This window comes from Delphinus delphis, chromosome 2, assembly GCF_949987515.2.
Source record: "Delphinus delphis chromosome 2, mDelDel1.2, whole genome shotgun sequence".
In the NCBI taxonomy this organism is placed as follows: Eukaryota; Metazoa; Chordata; class Mammalia; order Artiodactyla; family Delphinidae; genus Delphinus; species Delphinus delphis.
Window position 1 is genome coordinate 60,076,260 of NC_082684.1, and position 21,346 is coordinate 60,097,605.

Consider the following 21,346-nt stretch of genomic DNA (forward strand, 5'->3'; position numbering starts at 1 on the left):
ACATACATATCAATAATTACCTTAAACGTGAATGGATTAAATGCCCAACCAAAAGACACAGGCTTGCTGAATGGATACAAAAACAAGACCCATATATTTGCTGTCTACAAGAGACCCACTTCAGACCTAGGGACACATACAGACTGAAAGTGAAGGGATGGAAAAAGATATTTCATGCAAATGGAAATCAAAAGAAAGCTGGAGTAGCAATACTCATATCACATAAAATAGACTTTAAAATAAAGAATGTTACAAGAGACAAGGAAGGACACTGCAAAATGATCAAGGGATCAAACCAAGAAGAAGATATAACAATTATAAATATATATGCATATACATGCACCCAACATAGGAAAATCTCAATACATAAGGCAACTTCTAGCAGCTATAAAAGAGGAAATCGACGTTGACACAGTAATAGTAAGGGACTTTAACACCTCACTTACACAAATGGACAGATCATCCAAACAGAAAATTAAGAAGGAAACACAAGCTTTAAATGACACAATAGGGCCTTCCCTGGTGGCGCCGTGGTTGAGAGTCCGCCTGCCTATGCAGTGGACACGGGTTCGTGCCCCGGTCTGGGAGGATCACACAAGCTGCGGAGCGGCTGGGCCCGTGAGCCATGGCCGCTGAGTCTGTGCATCCGGAGCCTGTGCTCCGCAACGGGAGAGGCCACAACAGTGAGAGGCCCATGTATCGCAAAAAAAAAAAAAAAAAAAAAAAAAAAAATGACACAATAGACCAGATAGATTTAATTGATATTTATAGGACATTCCATCCAATAACAGCAGATTACACTTTCTTCTCAAGTGCGCACTGAACATTCTCCAGGATAGATCACATCATGGGTCACAAATCAAGCCTCAGTAAATTTAAGAAAACTGAAATCATATCAAGCACCTTTTCCAACCACAACGCTATGAGATTAGGAATCAATTACAGGGGAAAAAACGAAAAAACACAAACATATGTAGGCTAAACAATATGTTACTAAATAACCAAGAGATCAGTGAAGAAATCAAAGAGGAAATCAAAAAATACCTAGAGACAAATGACAATGAAAACACGATGACCCAAAACCAGCAAAAGCAGTTCTAAGAGGGAAGTTTATAGCAATAAAATCCTACCTTAAGAAACAAGAAACATCTCAAATAAACAACCTAACCTTACACCTAAAGCAATTAGAGAAAGAAGAACAAAAAAACCCCAAAGTTAGCAGAAGGAAAGAAATCATGAAGATCAGAGCACAAATAAATGAAATAGAAACAAAGAAAACAATAGCAAAGATCAATAAAACTAAAAGCTGGTTCTGTGAGAAGATAAACAAAATTGATAAACCATTAGCCAGACTCATCAAGCAAAACAGGGAGAGAAACCAAATCAATAAAATTAGAAATGAAAAAGGAGAAGTTACAACAGACACTGCAGAAATACAAAGCATCCTAAGAGACTACTACAAGCAACTCTATGCCAATAAAATGGACAACCTAGAAGAAATGGACAAATTCTTAGAAAGGTATAACCTTCCAAGACTGAAGCAGGAAGTAATAGAAAATATGAAGAGACCAATCACAAGTAATGAAATTGAAACTGTGATTAAAAGTCTTCCAACAAACAAAAGTTCAGGACCAGATGGCTTCACAGGTGCATTCTATCAAACATTTAGAGAAGAGCTAACACCCATCCTTCTCAAACTCTTACAAAGGCTCAAGAGGGAGGGGATATGGGGATATATGTATACATATAGCTGATTCACTTTGTTGTACAGCAGAAACTTACACAACACTGTAAAGCAAAAATACTCCAATAAAGATAAAAACAAACAAACATTGGTTTTGGGGGGGGAAGAAAATCAACAAAATCTAGCAACAAAATTGACAAATCTGTAGCTAGATTAACCAAGAAAAAGAGAAGACTCAAATTACTAAAACCAGTAAGTAAAGTATTACTAGCAATCTTACAGAAATGAAAAAGATCTTGAGAACAATAGTATGTCAACAAATTACATAACCTAGGTGAAAATGACAAATTACTAAAAACACATAAACTACTAAACCTAACTCAAGAAGAAATAGAAAATCTGATTAGACCTAAAACAAATAAACAGACTGAGTTAGTACAGTTGTCCCTTCATATCCATGGGTTCTACAGCCAGATTCAACTAACTGTAGATAAAAAAAAAAAAAATTTTTTTCATTTCCAGAAAGTTCCAAAAAGGAAAACTTAAATTTGCCACACATTGGCAACTACTTACATAGCATTTACATTTTATTCAGTATTATAAGGAATCTAGAGATTATTTAAAATATACAGGAGGAAGGATGTGCATAGGTTATTTACAAATACTATGCCATTTTATGAAAGGGACTTGAGCATCCTCCGATTTTGGTATTCATGGGGGTCCTGGAACCAATTCCCTGTGGATACCAAAAAGAATAACCCAGGGCCAGTTGGATTCAGTAGTGAATTATACCAAAAGTTTACTGAAGAATTAACACCAATCATTCTCAAACTCTTCCAGAAAATAAAAGAGGAGGAACTCTTCCTAACTCATTCATTCTATGAGGCCAGTATTACCCTGATATGATAGTCAAATACATCACAAGAAAAGAAAACCACACATCAATATTTGTTATAAATATAGATGCAAAATCCTCAACAAAATACTAGCAAAGCAAATCCAGCAGCATGTAGAAACAATTATATATCATGATAGTGGAATTTATTCCAAGAATACAAGGTTGGTTCAACATACAAAACTAAACCAATAAACACAATATTAAAAGAATAAAGAAGGAAAAAACCCATGATCACTCAACAGACAAAGAAAAGAGATTTAAGAAAATCCAACACCCTTTCAGGATCAAAGCACTCAACAAACTAGGACTGAAGGGAACTTCCTCAACCTTATAAGGGGCATCTATGAAAAACTCACAGCTCACATACTTAACAGTGAAAGGCTGAAAGCTTTCACCTTAAGACCAGTAACAAGACAGGGATGTTCACTCTCTCCACATTGATTCAACATTGTACTAGAGATTCTAACCAGGCAATTAGGCAAGAAAAAAATAAAAGGCACCCAGACTGGGGGGAAAAAAGGTAAAACTATCTCCATTTGAAGATGATATAATCTTACACATAAAAAAAAAATCCTAAACCATACACACACACACACACACACACACACACACACACACACACACACAATTAGAGCTAACAAACAAGTTCAGGAAAGCTGTAGGATACAAAATCAAAAGAGAAAAATCAGTCATATTTCTATACAACAGCAATGAGCCACCTGAAAATGAAATTAAGAAAACATTTCCATTTACAATAGAAAAAAAAAGAATAAAATACTTAGGAATAAATTTAACAAAGTTAAGTGGAAATCTTATACTCTGAAAACTACAAAACACTGTTGAAAGAAAGTAAATAAGATCTAAATAAATGGAAACACATCCCATGTTCATAAATTGGAAGACTTAATATTGTCAAGATGGCATACTCTCCAAATTTATGTACAGAGTCAATGTAATCCCCATCAAAATTCCAAATGCCTCTTTCGTAAAAACAGACAAGCAGATCCTAAAATTCTTATGGAAATGCAAGGGATAGCATTTCCTTTTACAGAGATATATAGTCATAGATACATACAAACATACATACATATGGCTGTCTACCTATCTATCTACACACATATTAGCCAAAACAATATTGAAAATGAAGAACAATGTTGGAGTATTCATACTTCCCTATTTCAAAACTTACTACAAGGTTACAATAATAAAGACAGCTTGGTAATAGCCTAAGGAAAGACATATAGACCAATGGAGTAGAAATGAGTATCCAGAAATAAACTTTTAGACTTACCGTCAATTATGATGGAAAGTTATACCATGTTCATGGACTGGAAGAATTAATATTGTTAAAATAGCTATACTGCCCAAGGCAATCTACAGATTCAATGCAATCTCTATCAAATTACCAAGGGTATTTTTCACAGAACTAGAACAAATAATTTTAAAATTTGTATGGAAACATAAAAAAACCCGTATAGCCAAAACAATCTTGAGAAAGATGAACAGAGCCAGAAGAATCACGCTCCCTAACCTCAGACTATACTACAAAGCTATAATAATCAAGCCAGCATGGTACTGGCACAAAAACAGATACATACATCAATGGAACAGAACAGAGAGCCCAGAAATAAATCCACACACTTATGGTCAATTAATCTATGACAAAGGAGGCAAGAATATACAACTGGGAAAAGACAGTCTCTTCAATACGTGGTGCTGGGAAAACTGGACAGCTACATGTAAAAGAATGAAATTAGAATATTTTCTCACACCATATACAAAAATAAACTCAAAGTGGATTAAAGACCTAAATGTAAGATCAGAAACCATAAAAACTCCTGGAAGGGGGCTTCCCTGGTGGCTCAGTGGTTAAGAATCCACCTGCCAATGCAGGGGACATGGGTTCAAGCCCTGGTCCAGGAAGATCCCACATGCCGTGGAGCAACTATGCCCGTGCGCCACAACTACTGAGCCTGCTCTAGAGCCCGCGAGCCACAACTACTGAACCCACGTGCCACAACTACTGAAGCCCATGTGCCTAGAGCCCATGCTCCACAACAAGAGAAGCCACTGCAATGATAAGCCCGTGCACCACAATGAAGAGTAGCCCCCACTCACTGCAACTAGAGAAAGCCTAAATGCAGCAACGAGGACCCAACACAGTCAAAAAATAAATAAATAAATAAATTTAAAAAAAGAAAAAAAAACAACAACTCCTGGAAGAAAACATAGGCAGAACACTTTTTGACAAAAATTATAGCAATATTTTTTGGATCTGTTACCTAAGGCAAAGGAAACAAAAGTAAAAGTAAACAAATAAGGCCTAATTAAACTTAAAAGCCTTTGCACAGCAAGTGAAACCATCTACAAAATGAAAAGACAACCTAATGAATGCGAGAAAATATTTGCAAATGACCTGACCAATAAAGGGTTAATATCCAAAATATATAAACAGTTCATACAATTCTATGTCAAAAACACACACAACCCAATTTAAAAATGAGTGAAAGACCTGAAAAGACATTTTTCCAAAGGAGACAAACAGATGGCCAACAGGCACATAAAAAGATGCTCAACATAACTAATCATCCAAGAAATGCAAATCAAAACCACAATGAGATATCACCTCATACCTGTCAGAAAGGTTATTATCAAAAAGACCACAATTGCTGGCAAGGATGTGGAGAAAAGGGAACCCTCGGACACTGTTGGTGGGAATGTAAACTGGTGCAGCCACTGTGGAAAACATTATGGAGGTTTCTCAAAAAACTAAAAATAGAGTTACCATATGATCCAGCAATTCCACTCCTGGGCATACATCCAAAGAATACAAAGATTAATTTGAAAAGATACACGCACCACAATGTTCATTGCAGCATTATTTACAATTGCCAATATATGGAAGCAACCTAAGTGTCCATCAACAGATGAATGGATAAAGAAGATGTGATAGATACAGATACAGATACAATGGAATGTTACTCAGTCATAAAAAAGAATAAAATTTTTCCATTTGCAACAACACAGGAACCTGGAGGATATTATGCTTAGTGAAATGACTGAGACAGAGAAAGACACTGTATGTTATCACTGTGTGTGGGATCTAAAAACATAAAACAAGTGAATACAACAAAACAGAAACTGACTCACAGATATAATGAACAAACTAGTAGTTACCAGTGGGGAGGGGGGAGGTGCAGGAAAAAGGGAGGGGGTTAAGATGTACAAACTACTATGCATAAAGTAAATAAGCTACAAGGATATATTGTACAGCACAGGGAATATTGCCAATATTTTATAATAACTCTAAATGGAGAATAATCTATAGAAGTTCTGAATCACTATGTTGTACACCTGAAACTAATATAACATTGTAAATGAACTATATCAATAAAAAAAAATTATGGTCAATTGATTTTTAACAGCAGTACCAATAAAAAATTAATGAGGAAAGAGGAGTCTTTTCAACAAATGGTATTGGGACAAGTGAATATCCACCCACTAACAAATGAATCTGTACCCATACTTTATACCATATATAAAAATTAATTTTAAATGGATCACAGACCTGAATGTAAGAGGTAAAACTCTTAGAAGGAAGCACAGATGTAAATATTTGTGACCTTATTTTAAATACTGGTTTCGTAGATATAACACCAAAAGCATATGCAACCAAAGGAAAAAAAAGGATAAACTAGATTTCATCAAAATTAAAAACCCTGGTGCTTCAAAGGTCACCATCAAGAAAGTAAAAAGACAATCCACAGGAGAAAATATTTGCAAATCATATACCTGATAAGGGTCTAATTTCGTTAATGTATAAAGAACTCTTATGACTTCAACAGTAAAAAGACAAATAATCCAATTTTTTAAATGGTAAAAGAACTGAAGAGATATTTCTCCAAAGAAGACAACACAAACGGCCAATAAGCACATGTGAGGTTGCTCAACATCATTAGTCATCAGGGGACTGCAAATCAAAACCACAATGAGATATACCACTTTACACTCATCATTAGAGTGACTATTTAGAAAAAAAAAGTATCGGAGAGGATGTGGGAAATTCGACCCTCATAAACTGCTGGTGGGGGTGTAAAATGGTACAGCATCTGTGGAAAACAATTTGGCAGTTCTTCCAAAAGTTAAACATACAGTAAATATGATCCAGTAATTCCACTCCTAGGTATATACCCAAGAGAACTTAAAATATTCATTAAAAAAATTTGTACATGAATGTCCATAGCAGCATTCGTCATAGTAGTCAAAAAGTACAAACAAGGGCTCCCCTGGTGGCGCAGTGGTTGAGAGTCCGCCTGCCGATGCAGGGGACGCGGGTTCGTGCCCCGGTCCGGGAAGATCCCACATGCCACGGAGCGGCTGGGCCCGTAAGCCATGGCCGCTGAGCCTGCGCGTCCGGAGCCTGTGCTCCACAACGGGAGAGGCCGCAACAGGGAGAGGCCCGCGTACCGCAAAAAAAAAAAAAAAAGTACAAACAACCCAAATATCCATTAAACTATGAATGAATATTCAAAATATAGTATATCTAGACAATGAAATATTTTTCAGCCATAAAAAGGAATGAAGTACTGTTACATGGTACAACACGAAAGACTCTTGAAAGTGTGCTAAGTAGATGAAGCCAGACACAAAAGGCCACATATCGTATGATCCATTTACATGAAATGTCCAGAATAGACAAATTCATAGAGACAGAAAGTAGATTAGTGGTGGCCAAGGGATGGAGTGAGGTGAGAATTGGAAATGTACTAATAAGGACAGGGTTTCTTTTTAGGGTGATAAAAATATTCCAAAATTGTGGTGATAGCTGTACAATATAATGAACATAAAAAATAATCACTGAATTCCATACTATAAAAGGGTAAATTTTATGTTATATGATTATACCTCAATAAAAAATTATTTTTTAGCTTAAAAAAAAAATTTTAAAACAGCAGTGTTGTGCTATCCTAGGCCCCAGGCCAGTGTTGTGAGCATAGTGCATTTAGCCAAAAAAATCATCCAGATGAAGATATTGTTCATAGAGTTGTTCTTCGTGAAGAAAGGGAAATATGTGCAATCTGAAATTCTCTCTCATCCCACAAATCCTTATCTTTCTATATATTCTATCTCTTTGAATGAGTAAGTTGCCATAACCAGAAACTGGGAGTCATTCTAGATTCCTTTTCTCTCTCTGATCCTTTGCATACAATCATTAAATTCCTACCCACTATAGTTCTTAGCTACTAAATATTTCCAATTCAGTACCCTCTTCTCTACCCCTACTTGACGACTCTGTCACCTCTCCCTTACACCCTGCTTCTAGTTTTGTTGTCCTTACACCTAACCTACATACTACTATCAGGAAGATCTATTTAAACCAAAAGTCTAACCACTGCAATACTTCAAGGGCTCTCCAGCACCTACATCACTTGGAACAAACTTACGTCTCCAGCAAGCATCACTGCACATCACTCCCTGAGCCCACTTTACACTCTAGTAATACTGCTCCCAGTCTGCTGTACACAAGAAACCGATCATCATAACTGCCCCAATGTTTAAACGGGCTTTTGACATTTTTTATGCAAATAGTTTTTTTAAAATACGGCGACATAAATGCCCCTAAACATGTCAACAAAGACACCTGTAAATACTTAGTGAGAAAAATCCCTGCAACCTGATTATAAACTGAACCTAAAAAAAAAAAAAGGAAATTGTGAACACTGGGAGCTCAGTATCTCCAGATTTTACATTAACATGACCTCTCACATTAACAAGACACAGAAAGAAACGAAGAACAATCTCACTTACGGTAAAGCATCTCAAAAAAGCATTCTTTATTAAAAGAAAACGCAGAATTAGAATACCGATTCCCTACCCAGGCTTAGGTGTCTTTTCAAGCAACCTGAAGTTTCAGTACTACAAGAAACTCATTTCAGAGGATCTGTCCTCAAGTTTCTCACTGTCGGGGAAACCACGTGTTATTGACCTCTGTTCAAAATAAATAACACGATCGAAAGGCTAATTCATTTTAGGAATCGGGAAACACACCCTTCTTTGCAAAGTCCTGCTAAGCTAATATGCTCTGTTCACCTTCCTGATCTCCAGGTCCCCTTACACCACACAAAAAAACCGCCCAGGCATCCTAGGAACCTGGCTACTGTCTCGGACACAGGCCGTAGCCCGGCGACAGGTGAGAACTGGCTTCAGGACCTCCGACCACCGCCGCTGAGACCCCAAAGCCAAAGTCGGCTGCTACCTTCCCCGGGCGTCTCCCGCGACCCCTGAGCCAAGTGACCCGGATCGCGCCTGGACTCACCCGGCGAAGCTTTCCCAGGACCAGCCCCAAGTGCGGCTGAGAGACAGTCCCGGGGCCCTCCATGGCGTCAAGCCTGCCCTGGCAGTCGGCACCGTATCCAGGGCCTGGCCGAGCCACCACCAGCGGCACCGGACACGCAGCGTTCGGTCCGGAACCCAAACCCGCACCCGGCAACCGGAGCAGACCACTGCGAAGCCGGCTGCGGGGAGGTGCCAGAGATGAAAGGCGCCTACGGGCCTCAAGTGTCCACGCTGCCCAGCCGGGGAGCTTCGGCCCCTAGGTTACGCTTTGCGTCCTGAAGATCCGAAGGTCCAAGCCCGCCCGCACGAGCCTGCGACCGGCACTCTCCTCGCCGCCCTACCCCTCGGTTTGGTTTCGGCCAGACCTCCGCACGGAGGCGGGGTCGCGGGGACACCGTTAATTTCCCCTCCTACTTCGCGCGAGGTTAGTAGACGTGTCCCGGTCGTTCTCTCTTAAAGGGGCCGGGGCTCTACCTGGCGGAGCTACCCAGCCTTGGAAATCGAGAGGCTTGGGGCTGAGAGAATGGGATTCGACCTCCGGGCCTGCTCTGTGGTGTGGGCCGCACCGCCCCGAACATCAGGACTAGGTCTCAGGAGTCCCCACCTCGGGTGCCGGCGGCGAGGCTTCTCCCGGAAGCCCCTCGGCGTAACCTGGCGGGGTGAGCGCGACGCGCCCCCTCGGCCCGGGTGCCGGCGCCTGGCCCAGCTCCAGCCCCCATCGCTTTCCTCTCGCAGCCCCGCTAGAGCCTGCTGTCCGCACCCCACGGAAGCCCTGACGGCGTCGTACCCTGGGGGAGCCCGCCGGCCCAGGGAAACCGGCCGCCGTCTTCATGCCTGTCAGAAAATGGTTTGCAGGGCCCGCGCCTCCTGCCAACCGTGTCCGGACTTTGGACAGGAAGGCGTCTCGGGTCAGCTGTGGTCTGGGCAAAGTTTAACCTCTCCCACGCAAGAGGACATCGATCGGGCCTCCTCTGCCCAGCGAAGGGTTCGAGGGCTTTACTCACTTTTACCTGAGTTACCTGGGCACTTGCTGGGCAAAACTCTTTAAACTCCATGAGCTCCTAGTTACCCAAATGCTAAATCAAACCCGTATGGACCTTAGCTGGGCGCGTGCTGTTCTCCTCTGAGGAAGGGAAGCTAAAAGTAGCATCTTGCCCTCTAAATTTAGGACCCTATATTTAGGTCTGTTGAATAAAATACCCAGGGCTGGATCTGTTCTTGGGGATGGGTTTTAGCTAACACAGGTGTAAAGGATCACCCATCTCTGAGTCTTCTAATTGAAGTCCTTAATGAAGCAACTCAAAAAGCCACAGATACTTCTTCCTAAACAAATCACCCGAGAGAACTCAATAATTGAACAGAATCTTAGTTCCTTAGGAAACTTCCCTAATGTTAAGCTCTAGCAGCAACAGAACTATTGTGCCAAAAAGAATCCAGAAATGACCCAAGTTCACGGCAAGTGATTTTCAGGACCAAAATGCAGGCTAGTTTTTTGGAACTCAAAGTGCTCTCTCTCATTTGCCACATCAGCTTAAGGAGTTTAAGGAACTTTCACAAGTAGCAAAGAGTAGCAGAAATTGCTTGATGATTCTCCATTTTTAAGGTATTACACAACCTTCATATGTGTTGGACAGTGTGTGCTGAAACTAAACTATGTGAATAGCTTACTAAAATCAGAAGATAAGGGGCTTCCCTGGTGGTGCAGTGGTTGAGAGTCCACCTGCCGATGCAGGGGACGCGGGTTCGTGCCCCGGTCTGGGAGGATCCCACATGCCGCGGAGCGGCTGCACCCGTGAGCCATGGCCGCTGAGCCTGCGCGTCCGGAGCCTGTGCCCCGCAACGGGAAAGGCCACAGCAGTGAGAGGCCCGCGTACCGCAAAAAAAAAAAAAAAGAATCCGCCTGCCAGTGTAGGGGACATGGGTTCAAGCCCTGCCCGGGAGGATCCCACATGCCGCAGAGCAACCAAGCCCGTTCATCACAACTACTGAGCCTGTGCTCTGGAGCCCACGAGCCACAACTACTGAGCCTGTGCTCTAGAGCCCATGCTCCGCGACAAGAGAAGCCACTGCAATGAGAAGCCCGCGCACTGCAACGAAGAGTGGCCCCCACTCTGTCGAACTAGAGAAAGCCCGTGTGCAGCTACGAAGACCCAATGCAGCCAAAAATAAATAAACTAATTAATTAATTTAAAAAATCTAAACAGAAGCATAACCAAAATTTAGAATTTCAAAGGATCTTAGAACAACATATGCCTCAATTAAAACACTGTATTACTGAATGAAAATTCTTCAGTTAGTCTGAACATTTTCAGGGAACTCCAGAATCGTTAGCTTTCAGGATCTATTTTACAATGTTTTACAATGTAAAACATTTTTTTAAAAATCCCTTTGCCCTCCCTGAGACAGTCTGTGTCCTTTTCTAGTTTTTCAATAATTACCATTCTAAATATTAAAAACAGAGCAGGAACAAAAGGATAAATGAAATTTAAAAGAAAAATCTACAAGTTTCCCATATCAAAAACAGTAAAACTTAAACTCAATGCCAGGTTCAAACCTAATTTCTTTTCTGCACACTTAATAGTCATATAGAAACTTACCTCTTCCTCTAGATGTTTCAATCCCATTTTTTAAAAGGTTCATGTTAATATATTCTAATATGTAAATAAAGTTCTACTAAGCTCCTCATATCCTTGAGAAAGATTTCAGATTCTAATACATCATCCTGCACTCTTGTGTTTCCACACTGTGATCCTGCTTTGACACTTGTGTGGCAAAGGGGTACTATTAGGTGGAGTTGTGACTACCAACCCATAATCTAATTTCATGGACATAACTCCTGATTAATTCTTCCTTAAATGTCATGCATAGTACTACCCTCTTAAAATCTACAATTGAAAAGAGAAATACTAAATTAGGTAACTGATAAAAATAAAATTGAATGTTTTATTCTATATTCATATAGAGTACATGATTTTTACCATGTGAAAGATATCAAAGTTTGTCCTCCTTAAGTAGATATGGGATTTTGCCATTTTATATAAGCTTACTTTAAAGGAAATGGAGAACAAATGCTGTTAGTGTTTGTGACAGCTGCTAGAAAGCATACAAGAACATTAGAAACATGCTAACCAGTAAACCTTGTCCACAACCTAGAAACTGATTTCCCTTATGAAGGGCCCTGTTGCTAAACTGTAAACACTAGTTACTCCCATTTAATTAAACAGTCAGTGTCACAGGCTGTACAATCTAGTCCTTCAAAAGAAAGTCAAACATGCTGAGCCACATCTTCATTCTCTGCACTAGTGATGTAAGAGCTGTTCTCAGAACATACTAAATCAGGAGCTACCTGTTGAACAAGAGCTGGGTAATTTCCATTGTTTATTCCACATATAAATGAATATATTTATATATATTTTTTATTCTAGTTAAGAATATATAAAGGTTAGAACCAAAAGAGCCTTCTCAATTATAAAATAAAGTAGATTAAAAAGTGGTGTTGATTCCTATTATTTAAACAATTCAAAAAAAGTATTTTGTATACAAAATCTAACTAAAATTATCAGCGAATAGAAACAATTACCTGAAGCATTTAGGCAAGAAGAAAAGGAAACACTTTTGCCTAAATTTAACTGGAAAATTGCTCAAATTTTCCATTTACTGCAGCTATTATGGATGCTTAATAGACCCACTAAGACTTAGAATTCCTGACCTGGCAGAAACTCTTCAGAGCATTTAGCCCAAACATTATGAACTTAAAGCCTTATAGAGGCCAAACAGTTGAAATAAGTATAGGGAAATGAAAACCGCATGTCTATTCAATGCAAGCGCTATTCAGCTTGAGCTTCTTGTTGCCACAGAAGAATGGAAGACTATGTATTACAGTCTTCTACTTTTTCAAGAGAACGCAGAAATCCAGATTTTTATATGAACTAACCTTTGAAATGTAGTCAGCTGGTTCATAATTTTTAAACAATGCTCAAGCCAGCCAGTGACCAGTCTGTCATCTAGTCTCTGCTACTGGTATTACAGTTTTAAACCGAGACTTCCCCAGAGAAAAAGTGACTCTCCAAGGTCACAAGATAATTAACAAATTTAAATTCAATATTTTCATGTCTGAAGAATTTCAACCAAAATGGTTCAAGTAAAATGTATTTGATGATATTTAATGAGTCCACAAAAGTAAGCTTACTTAGCATAGCCTGTATTAAGTAAGCACTTTATATGAAAGGTGAATATGGTGTACTAATAAATTATTTTTTAATTTAGTAACTTCACTGGTATAATTTATGGGAGAGGGGGATGACTAGTGAGGGCTATGTCAGTTGGACATACTAATAAGTAGAATTAATTAAATGGGTAGTTGAAAGTTTTATTATGACTATTTTTATAAATTACATCATTATTATTAGTTTTCCTTTTCTCCTATGCTAGAACAGATTTTTAAGTAATGTTTTTAATCAACATCTTCAACACCAAATCATACAGAGTAAATTAATCACTTCTCTGAACTTAGTTACCAAGTAATGTCAACTCTCTAGAAACCAGCAAAGAAATGAAGTAAGGAGGAAGCCTCTGAAAGCAAAACAATATGTGTCATTAAGCCTAGTTTTCACAAATACTCTTACAGTCAGTGGCACCTGGTCACCATAACTAAAAATCTGGTAAATTATCCTCACTTTTCCATTTTCTTCTCCTTGCTACATTCAATCAATCATTAAATCCAATGAATTCTATCTACAATCATTTTAACAACCACTATCAGATATTAGGCCAAAGGTTAAAAAATGTGGCTAGTGGGCCAGACCCAACCCACAGAATGCTTTGTCTGAACTGCATGATATTTTTTCTAATCTAAATATTTGCCAGCATTAAAAATTGGGAGATTTCACACAGAAGAACCCAGATTTCCAACTTTTCTTGAAATATCAGAAGATCTGGCAAAAACTAGGCTGAAGGTAAGTAGCAGCTACATGTTTCAGAGAAAGCATACACTCTCCAGTTGGTTACAGCTCTCACCTTTACCTGTGCTGCACTCATTTCATTTGAGTTTATAAACCCTGTTTTAGACCTTCAACATTTATTTCCTGAACTAAAGTGATAACTTCTTGATTGGCCTCCCTTTCTCTGGTCTTTATCCGGTTCAATTCTTATTTGACAATGTTGACAGATAGACTTTAAAATGAAACTTTTTCAGTTCACTCCCTACTTAAATTCCTCAATAGTGCCCCATCATTTGAAAGATAGAGTTCAACTTCCTATCATAACATGCAAAGCTATTTTTTACATAATCCCAGTATACAACTTCAGTCCTACTCTGTATTCAATCAGACTGAATTGCTTATAGATCTCCAAAAATGCCAAGCTCTCTCCCACTTCTGTACTTTTAAAAATGCTCTCTCCTCAACCTAGAATGTTTATCCTTTCTTGCCTGGCTAACTCCTACTCTTTCTTCAATATCAGCTCAAGTAAGATCTCTTCTGGGACATTTTCCCAGGCTCCTCCTCCCCACCCTCTCTACCTACCACTTCCAATCAGTCTACTAGGCAGCTCCTCCTGTATATCAGTAGCATCCTGTGGCTATTACAGCACCATATTATAATTATTTAATTTTTTTTTTTCTGGTGTCCTCCAACTAGACGGAACTCCTTGAAGGCAACCACTGTTAAATTTCATCTTAAAATGTAAATGAGAAGACAAAAGTGCTTCCTCAATTATTTATTTGGTAGCAGTAGATGAGAAAAGGAACAAACATTTGTAAAAGGCCTCATGTGCCAAGTACTACAGCTAGGTCCTTTTGCAATATTTAATTTACAATAAATGAGATAGAATTTAATAGGATTTACAATAAATGAAAAAGTGGACAGATTTTAGAATTTCAGTTATGAGTTGGTTAAATTTTGAGGTACTAGTTGCTTTTGCAAGATTCTCACATTACACCATTCTGAGGTCACAGCTGTCGTTCAAATACTAATAATTTGCTTAAGATTAATTTTCAGTTCATATTATTTCTGAGTTAACTCTTAGTGTAATTTCCCCTGATCTGAAAAAAAGGGGAAGGAAAAAACCCAAATGCTCAAGATCAACAAAGCTTAAGGAAAGTTTTAGAAAAAATCCTTAACAACATCCATGCAACAAAACATTCATGTAAGGAGAAAGCTTACATGTAAAATCTTATGTAAAGAGAAATATTATGTAACACTCACATAGGAAGGATTCACTCAAACATAATTTTCAGCTGTTCCTATACTTAGTAAAATAGGTAAAATTATTGAAAAACATCTAAAACGTCAACTTACCCTTTCTGTAAGAACTACAATTGGTGAAAATGCAGAATTCAGGAAATCATAAACATCAATTTGATATAAATATTTCAGAATCTGACACTCAGAAGCATCTTCTGTCAATTTATAAATAAAAATATGTTAACACTTGATGCGATGTAATTTTGAATCTAATTTTTTCCGTACTTGCTGCATTGGAGAACAAATAGCCTGTTTCTTACCTTTTAGAGCAACATAATTTTGAGAAGACAAAGAGTAATCAGTTGAAAAGATCTGACTGTTTGACAGGGTATTTTCCACAAATGTGTCTATTTCCACTTGAGTAGGTCTTTCAGTGTCTAGTGATGTTTCTGATTTTTCATCATTATTTTCAGAAGATAGAGTTTTGAAATGTACTTCTTCGTGAACTCTCATAGATAACTCTATTTTAGAGACCATATCTGTAAATAAATAAGGAGAAATGTTTGGGATTTTTTTTTTTACATGCTTGCTTTGTTGTGGGCTTCCTATTTTTTTTCTAGGCAGGTCATTCTTTGAATCTTGTGGGCATTGTGATACTTCATTATGGAAAGAATTCATTAAAACATAAATTTGTAGCCTCTATTAGTTGCTACTTCTGATGTAATAAATTACCACACACTTAGTGGCTTAAAGGATACAAATATATTCTCTTAGAGTTCTGGAAATCAGAAATCCTACAACCAAGGTTTTGGCAGGGCTGTGTGTTCCTTCTGGAGGCTCTAGAGGAGAACCCATTTCATTGCCTTTTCTACCTTCTGGAGGGCATCTGCATCCTTTGACTCATGGCCCTGTATATATGAAGATATATACGTACATCTCGAGAACCTTCATTTAAAAAGGATTACCAGGCTTCCCTGGTGGTGCAGTGGTTAAGAATCCGCCTGCCAATGCGGGGGACACAGGTTCAAGCCCTGGTCCAGGAAGATCACACATGCCGCAGAGCAACTAAGACCGTGTGCCACAACTACTAAGCCTGTGCTCTAGAGCCTGCGAGCCACAACTACTGGGCCTGCGGGCCTAGAGCTCATGCTCCACAGCAAGAGAAGCCTGCACATTGCAACGAAGAGTAGACTCTGCTTGCCGCAACTAGAGAAAGCCCGTGTGCAGCAACAAAGACCCAATGCAGCCAAAAATAAATAAAAAAAAAAAATTTATTTTAAAATTTATAAAAAATAAAAAGGATTACACTTCCCCAAAATAAAGAAAAAATTTAATTTGAAACATATGTCATAATTTTACACGTTTGTAATGTTGCATCATATGCATACCATGTCATCATATGCATACATGTGCATACCATGTCAAATAGCCATCAATTTAAGACAATTCAATTTTCAAACATAGTTTAAACTGATCACCTGATTCAATGAACTAAGCAAACAGGATTAAAAAAAAAAAGTTCTAAGTAGTCCTAGCCTGAGCTATAGTATTCAAGTAAATTGTGGGATTTATTCCTCAGTTACTTTTTAAGACAAGGATAGAAAAGTATCAGTGCAGCCCTGAAAAACAATATTAAAGAATAGTCCTGGGCTTCCCTGGTGGCGCAGTGGTTGAGAGTCCGCCTGCCGATGCAGGGGACACTGGTTCGTGTCCCAGTCCGGGAAGATCCCACATGCTGCAGAGCAGCTGGGCCCGTAAGCCGTGGCCACTGAGCCTGTGCGTCTGGAGCCTGTGCTCCGCAACGGGAGAGGCCACAACAGTGAGAGGTCCGTGTTCCGCAAAAAAATAAATAAATAAATAAATAAAAATTAAAATTAAAAAAAAATATATATATATATATATAAAATAAAAAGAAAAAATGAATAGTCCTAACTGAATTATTCAATGTCTATCTTTGCTCTTTGAGTTATGAATTTAACACATGGCTTTGATGCTGTCACTTACTTAGCATTGTTTAAAAGATGAAAGTCCCAAGTAAGCAAACACATATCTGTAATTTACTCATGCCACCTGTGGACATTAAACTTAAAAATGAACAATCAACTCAGGAGTCTGAATACAATAGAACTGTTGTAAATACAGGACTCAAATAGTGATCTACAGTTATGTTTAATGGCATTAGGGGAAAAAAAGGCTTATTCGACAATTAATTACACCAAATTTATATTGCCTAAATTGGTTTATTTTAAATATTGTTTTACACTGCATTTGAAATAAATACATGTGAATAAAATGAAAATTTCCTATAATAATTTCATATTTGATTATACTTTTGAGGTATTATTTTCACATTACTTAAATCTAAGCTTTAAGATTTACATTAGAAGCCAAAACAATCTTGAAAAAGAAGAGCTGGAGGAATCAAGTTCCCTGACTTCAGACTATACTACAAAGCTACAGTCAAGACACATGGATCAGTGGAACAGGATAGAGAGCCTAGAAATAGACCCATGCACTTATGGTCAATTAATCTAGAACAAAGGAGGTGAGAATATACAATGGAGAAAAGACCGTATCTTCAATAAACGGTGCTGGGAAAACTGGACAGCTACATGTAAAAGAATGAAATTAGAACATTCTCTAATACTATATACAAAAATAAACTCAAAATGGATTAGAGACCTGAATGTAAGACTGGATACGATAAAACTCCTAGAGGAAAACATAGGCCAAACACTCTTTGACATGAATTGCAACAGTATTTTGGGGGATCTGTTTCCTAGAGATGGAAATGGAAACAAAACCAAAAGTAAACAAATGGGACCTAATTAAGCTAAAATGCTTTTCACAGCAAAGGAAACCATAAGCAAAACAAAAAGACAACCTATGGAATGGGAGAAAATATTTGTGGATGATGCAATTGACAAGGGATTGAGTTCCAAAATATACAAACAACTCATAGAGCTCAATATCAAAAAAGCAAACAACCCAATCAAAAAAATGAGTGGAAGACCTAAATAGGCATTTCTCCAAAGAAGACATCTGGATGGCCAAGAAGCACATGAAAAGATGTTCAATGTTGCTAATTATTAGAGAAATTCAAATCAAAAGTACAATGAGGTATCACCTCACACCAGTCAGAATGGTTATCATCAAAATATCTACAAACAATAAATGCTGGAGAGAGTGTAGAGAAAAGGGAACCCTCTTATACTGTTGGTAGGAATGTAAACTGATACAGCCACTATGGAGAACAGTATGGAGGTTTCTTAAGAAACTAAAAATAGAACTACCATATGATCCAACAATCCCATTCCTGGATATATATCGGGAGAAAACTATAATTTGAAAAGATATAGGCACCCCAATATTCATAGCAACAATATTTACAAATAGCCAAGACATAGAAGCAACCTAAATGTCCATTGACAGATGAACAGATAAAGAAGATGGTATGCATATACAATGGACTATTACTCAGCCATAAAAAAGAATGAAATAATGCCATTTGCAGCAACATTGATGGACCTAGAGATTATCATATTAAATGAAGTAAGTCAGAGAAAGACAAATATCATATGGTATCACTTATATGTGGAGTCTAAAAAATGATACAAATGAACTTATTTACAAAACAGAAATAGACTCACGGACATAGAAAACAAATTTATGGTTACCAAAGGGGAAAGCGGGGGAGAGATAAATTAGGAATTTGGGATTAACAGTTATACACTACTGTATATAAAATGGATAAACAACAAGGTCCTAATGTATAGCACAGGGAACTATATTCAATACCTTATAATAACCTAACATAGAAAAGAATCTGAAAAAGTATATACATATATTCTTATACATATATATTCAGTTATATATGTATAAGTGAATCACTTTGTTGTACACCTGAAACATTGTAAATCAACAATACTTCAAGTAAAAAAAGTACATTAGATACAGATATGACTTTCTTATAATTGTTAATAAATTAATAAACAATTTAATTCAAATAAAATAATGAATAGTTTTCATATTTAACTGTACTTGGGAAATTCATTATTTAAATAAGCTCAGTTTGGAGTCCTTTTGTAAAATAGAGTTCTAATATCCTAATATTCCCTTAGGATCTATTAATATTGTAATATAAATAATTGTTCCCTAATTTATCTGTTTTGTAAATTCTTATCTCAGGATATTAGCTTTTTATAAATGTGGTTATCTCAAACCTCAGCTTTTCACAAATACTTTTTCAAGATCAGTGATTCATTTTCCTTATGCACTCTTTCTAAATAAGTCAAGTTTTCATTTGTTATTCCCTAAAAGAGTTGTTGAAATTATCTGAAAATATTGGCTATTTTAGCTATTTCTCCAATATTGAGAAAATAGAGTCTGTGATTTTATCTGAATCCCTCTTTCAGTATTCTTCTTTTTTTTTTAATATTTATTTATTTATTTGGCTGTGTCGGATCTTTGTTGCAGCACTCGGGATCTTTGTTGCGTCATGAGGGATCTTCCGTTGCCACGTGCCAGTTCTTCGTTGGGGCTCTTAGGCTCTAGAGCACGTGGGCTTAGTTGTCCTGCAGCATGTGAGATGTTAGTTCCCCAACCAGGGATCAAACCCACGTCCCCCTGCATTGGAAGGTGGATTCTTAAACACTGGACCACCAGGGAAGTCCCTAGTATTCTTTTTTTAAAACAAATTTTGCATGACCCCAGCTTGTTTTTCATTTAATTAATAGTGAAATGTTTTGAAGTATTTATATAGTAAGACATCTTTTTTCTGAAACTTAAAGGAATTTCTTAACATTTTTATAAAAGTCCCTCAAAATTAGTTATAATTGAATAAATGCCCTGTTCTCATTTGACTATCTACCAAGTTATTCATATTTATAAATTCTCCCAGCATCACTATATGAAATGATAAATTCTACTAAAATGATATTCAGAATGCCCTGAAGTTTCTATATATAAGCTCTAAAATATTTTTATATATCTATATTTTGAATACTGTATTTCTGGGTCTGATATTGTTTTCTTTTAGTCTCTCTTCTTTCCAATTACCATCTGCTTTTTCACAAATACTCCCTTAGGATCTAACAAGTTTAGAACAAAGTAATTTCCTCTAGCCTTTGAAAATCTAGGTCTCTAATGTTTTTGGTCATGAAAATCATCACACCACCTTATTTAGAAAAGGGTTAGAATCTAAAGTCTATATTCTGGTTGAGGATGTTGATCAAGTAAAGAACTCATATTTTGTAGAATATTAAGAAATAACATATAGTTCTTCTGGAAATTCAAGATAATCAACCAGCACCAGTGAAATGTGTTTCCTTCTGAGTTTGCAACATTGTTGATCTCTTCTTGTGAAAATTTTTCTGTCATTCTAGGATTCGATTGTTTCTGTATTATTGGCCAATATTTGTTGAGTTTCTAATCTGTCCATCATAGAGACATCAGAATGGAGATGTGGGAAAGTCATGTTATATAATTCTTTACTTAAAATACTATCCACTTGTTTTTAATCATAGGAGTTGCTAGATACCTGGACATCTAGATCTAGAAGTATCCTCTGATACTCTGCTCTCTTCTGTTGCCCTCTGTTGATCTCCCAGAATTGAGAGGCTTGAGGAAGAAAGCTGAAAACTTTTTACATTGTTTTTGCTTGAGTTTCATTATTATCTTGTACACTTAAAGAAAACCCTTGTTATCATAGATCTTCTTGGGGGGAGGAGCTATAGATCTAAAATAAAATATCATTCAGGAATCAAGACGATTTTAAATTACCTTAGCTTAGGTTTCTAAGAACACAATTCTGATATAGCTATATTGGGAAGGTGTAAATGAGCTAAAAAGTGAGTGCAAATAAGAAAAAATTCTCACCTAACAGAACAGGAAGTCAATGAACATCATCTAAAATAGGTTACTCAAAGAAGAATATAAGTATTTTATTTAGAAAATAGAGATAAACACTAAAAGAAATTTTCTTAAAAAAATAAAGGAGGGCTTCCCTGGTGGCACAGTGGTTGAGAGTCCGCCTGCCGATGCAGGGGACACAGGTTCATGCCCCGGTCCGGGAAGATCCCCCATGCCGCGGAGCGGCTGGGCCCGTGAGCCATGCCGGCTGGGCCCGTGAGCCATGCCCGCTGAGCCTGCGCGTCCAGAGCCTGCGCGTCCGGAGCCTGTGCTCCGCAACAGGAGAGGCCGCAACAGTGAGAGGCCCGCGTACCACAAAAAAATAAAATAAAGGAA

At 37.7% G+C, this 21,346-nt stretch overlaps 1 protein-coding gene across 8 annotated transcripts in view; it reads right to left on the reverse strand.

Moving 5' to 3' along the window:
• MIA2 (MIA SH3 domain ER export factor 2) overlaps nt 1–21,346 on the reverse strand; it is a 109,021-nt gene that overhangs the window by 77,993 nt on the left and 9,682 nt on the right. For 3 of the 8 annotated variants that reach the window (XM_060004639.1, XM_060004640.1, XM_060004644.1), the window contains 2 exons: nt 15,421–15,639; nt 15,215–15,315 (listed from right to left, as the gene is read on the reverse strand). In XM_060004639.1, the coding sequence (XP_059860622.1) occupies nt 15,215–15,315; nt 15,421–15,639 (320 nt within the window). Of the gene's footprint in view, nt 1–8,898; nt 9,466–9,522; nt 9,673–9,705; nt 11,482–11,515; nt 14,959–15,214; nt 15,316–15,420; nt 15,640–21,346 lie in introns of those variants that run through there. The other 5 variants (XM_060004646.1, XM_060004643.1, XM_060004642.1 and 2 more) reach the window with 5 other exon arrangements.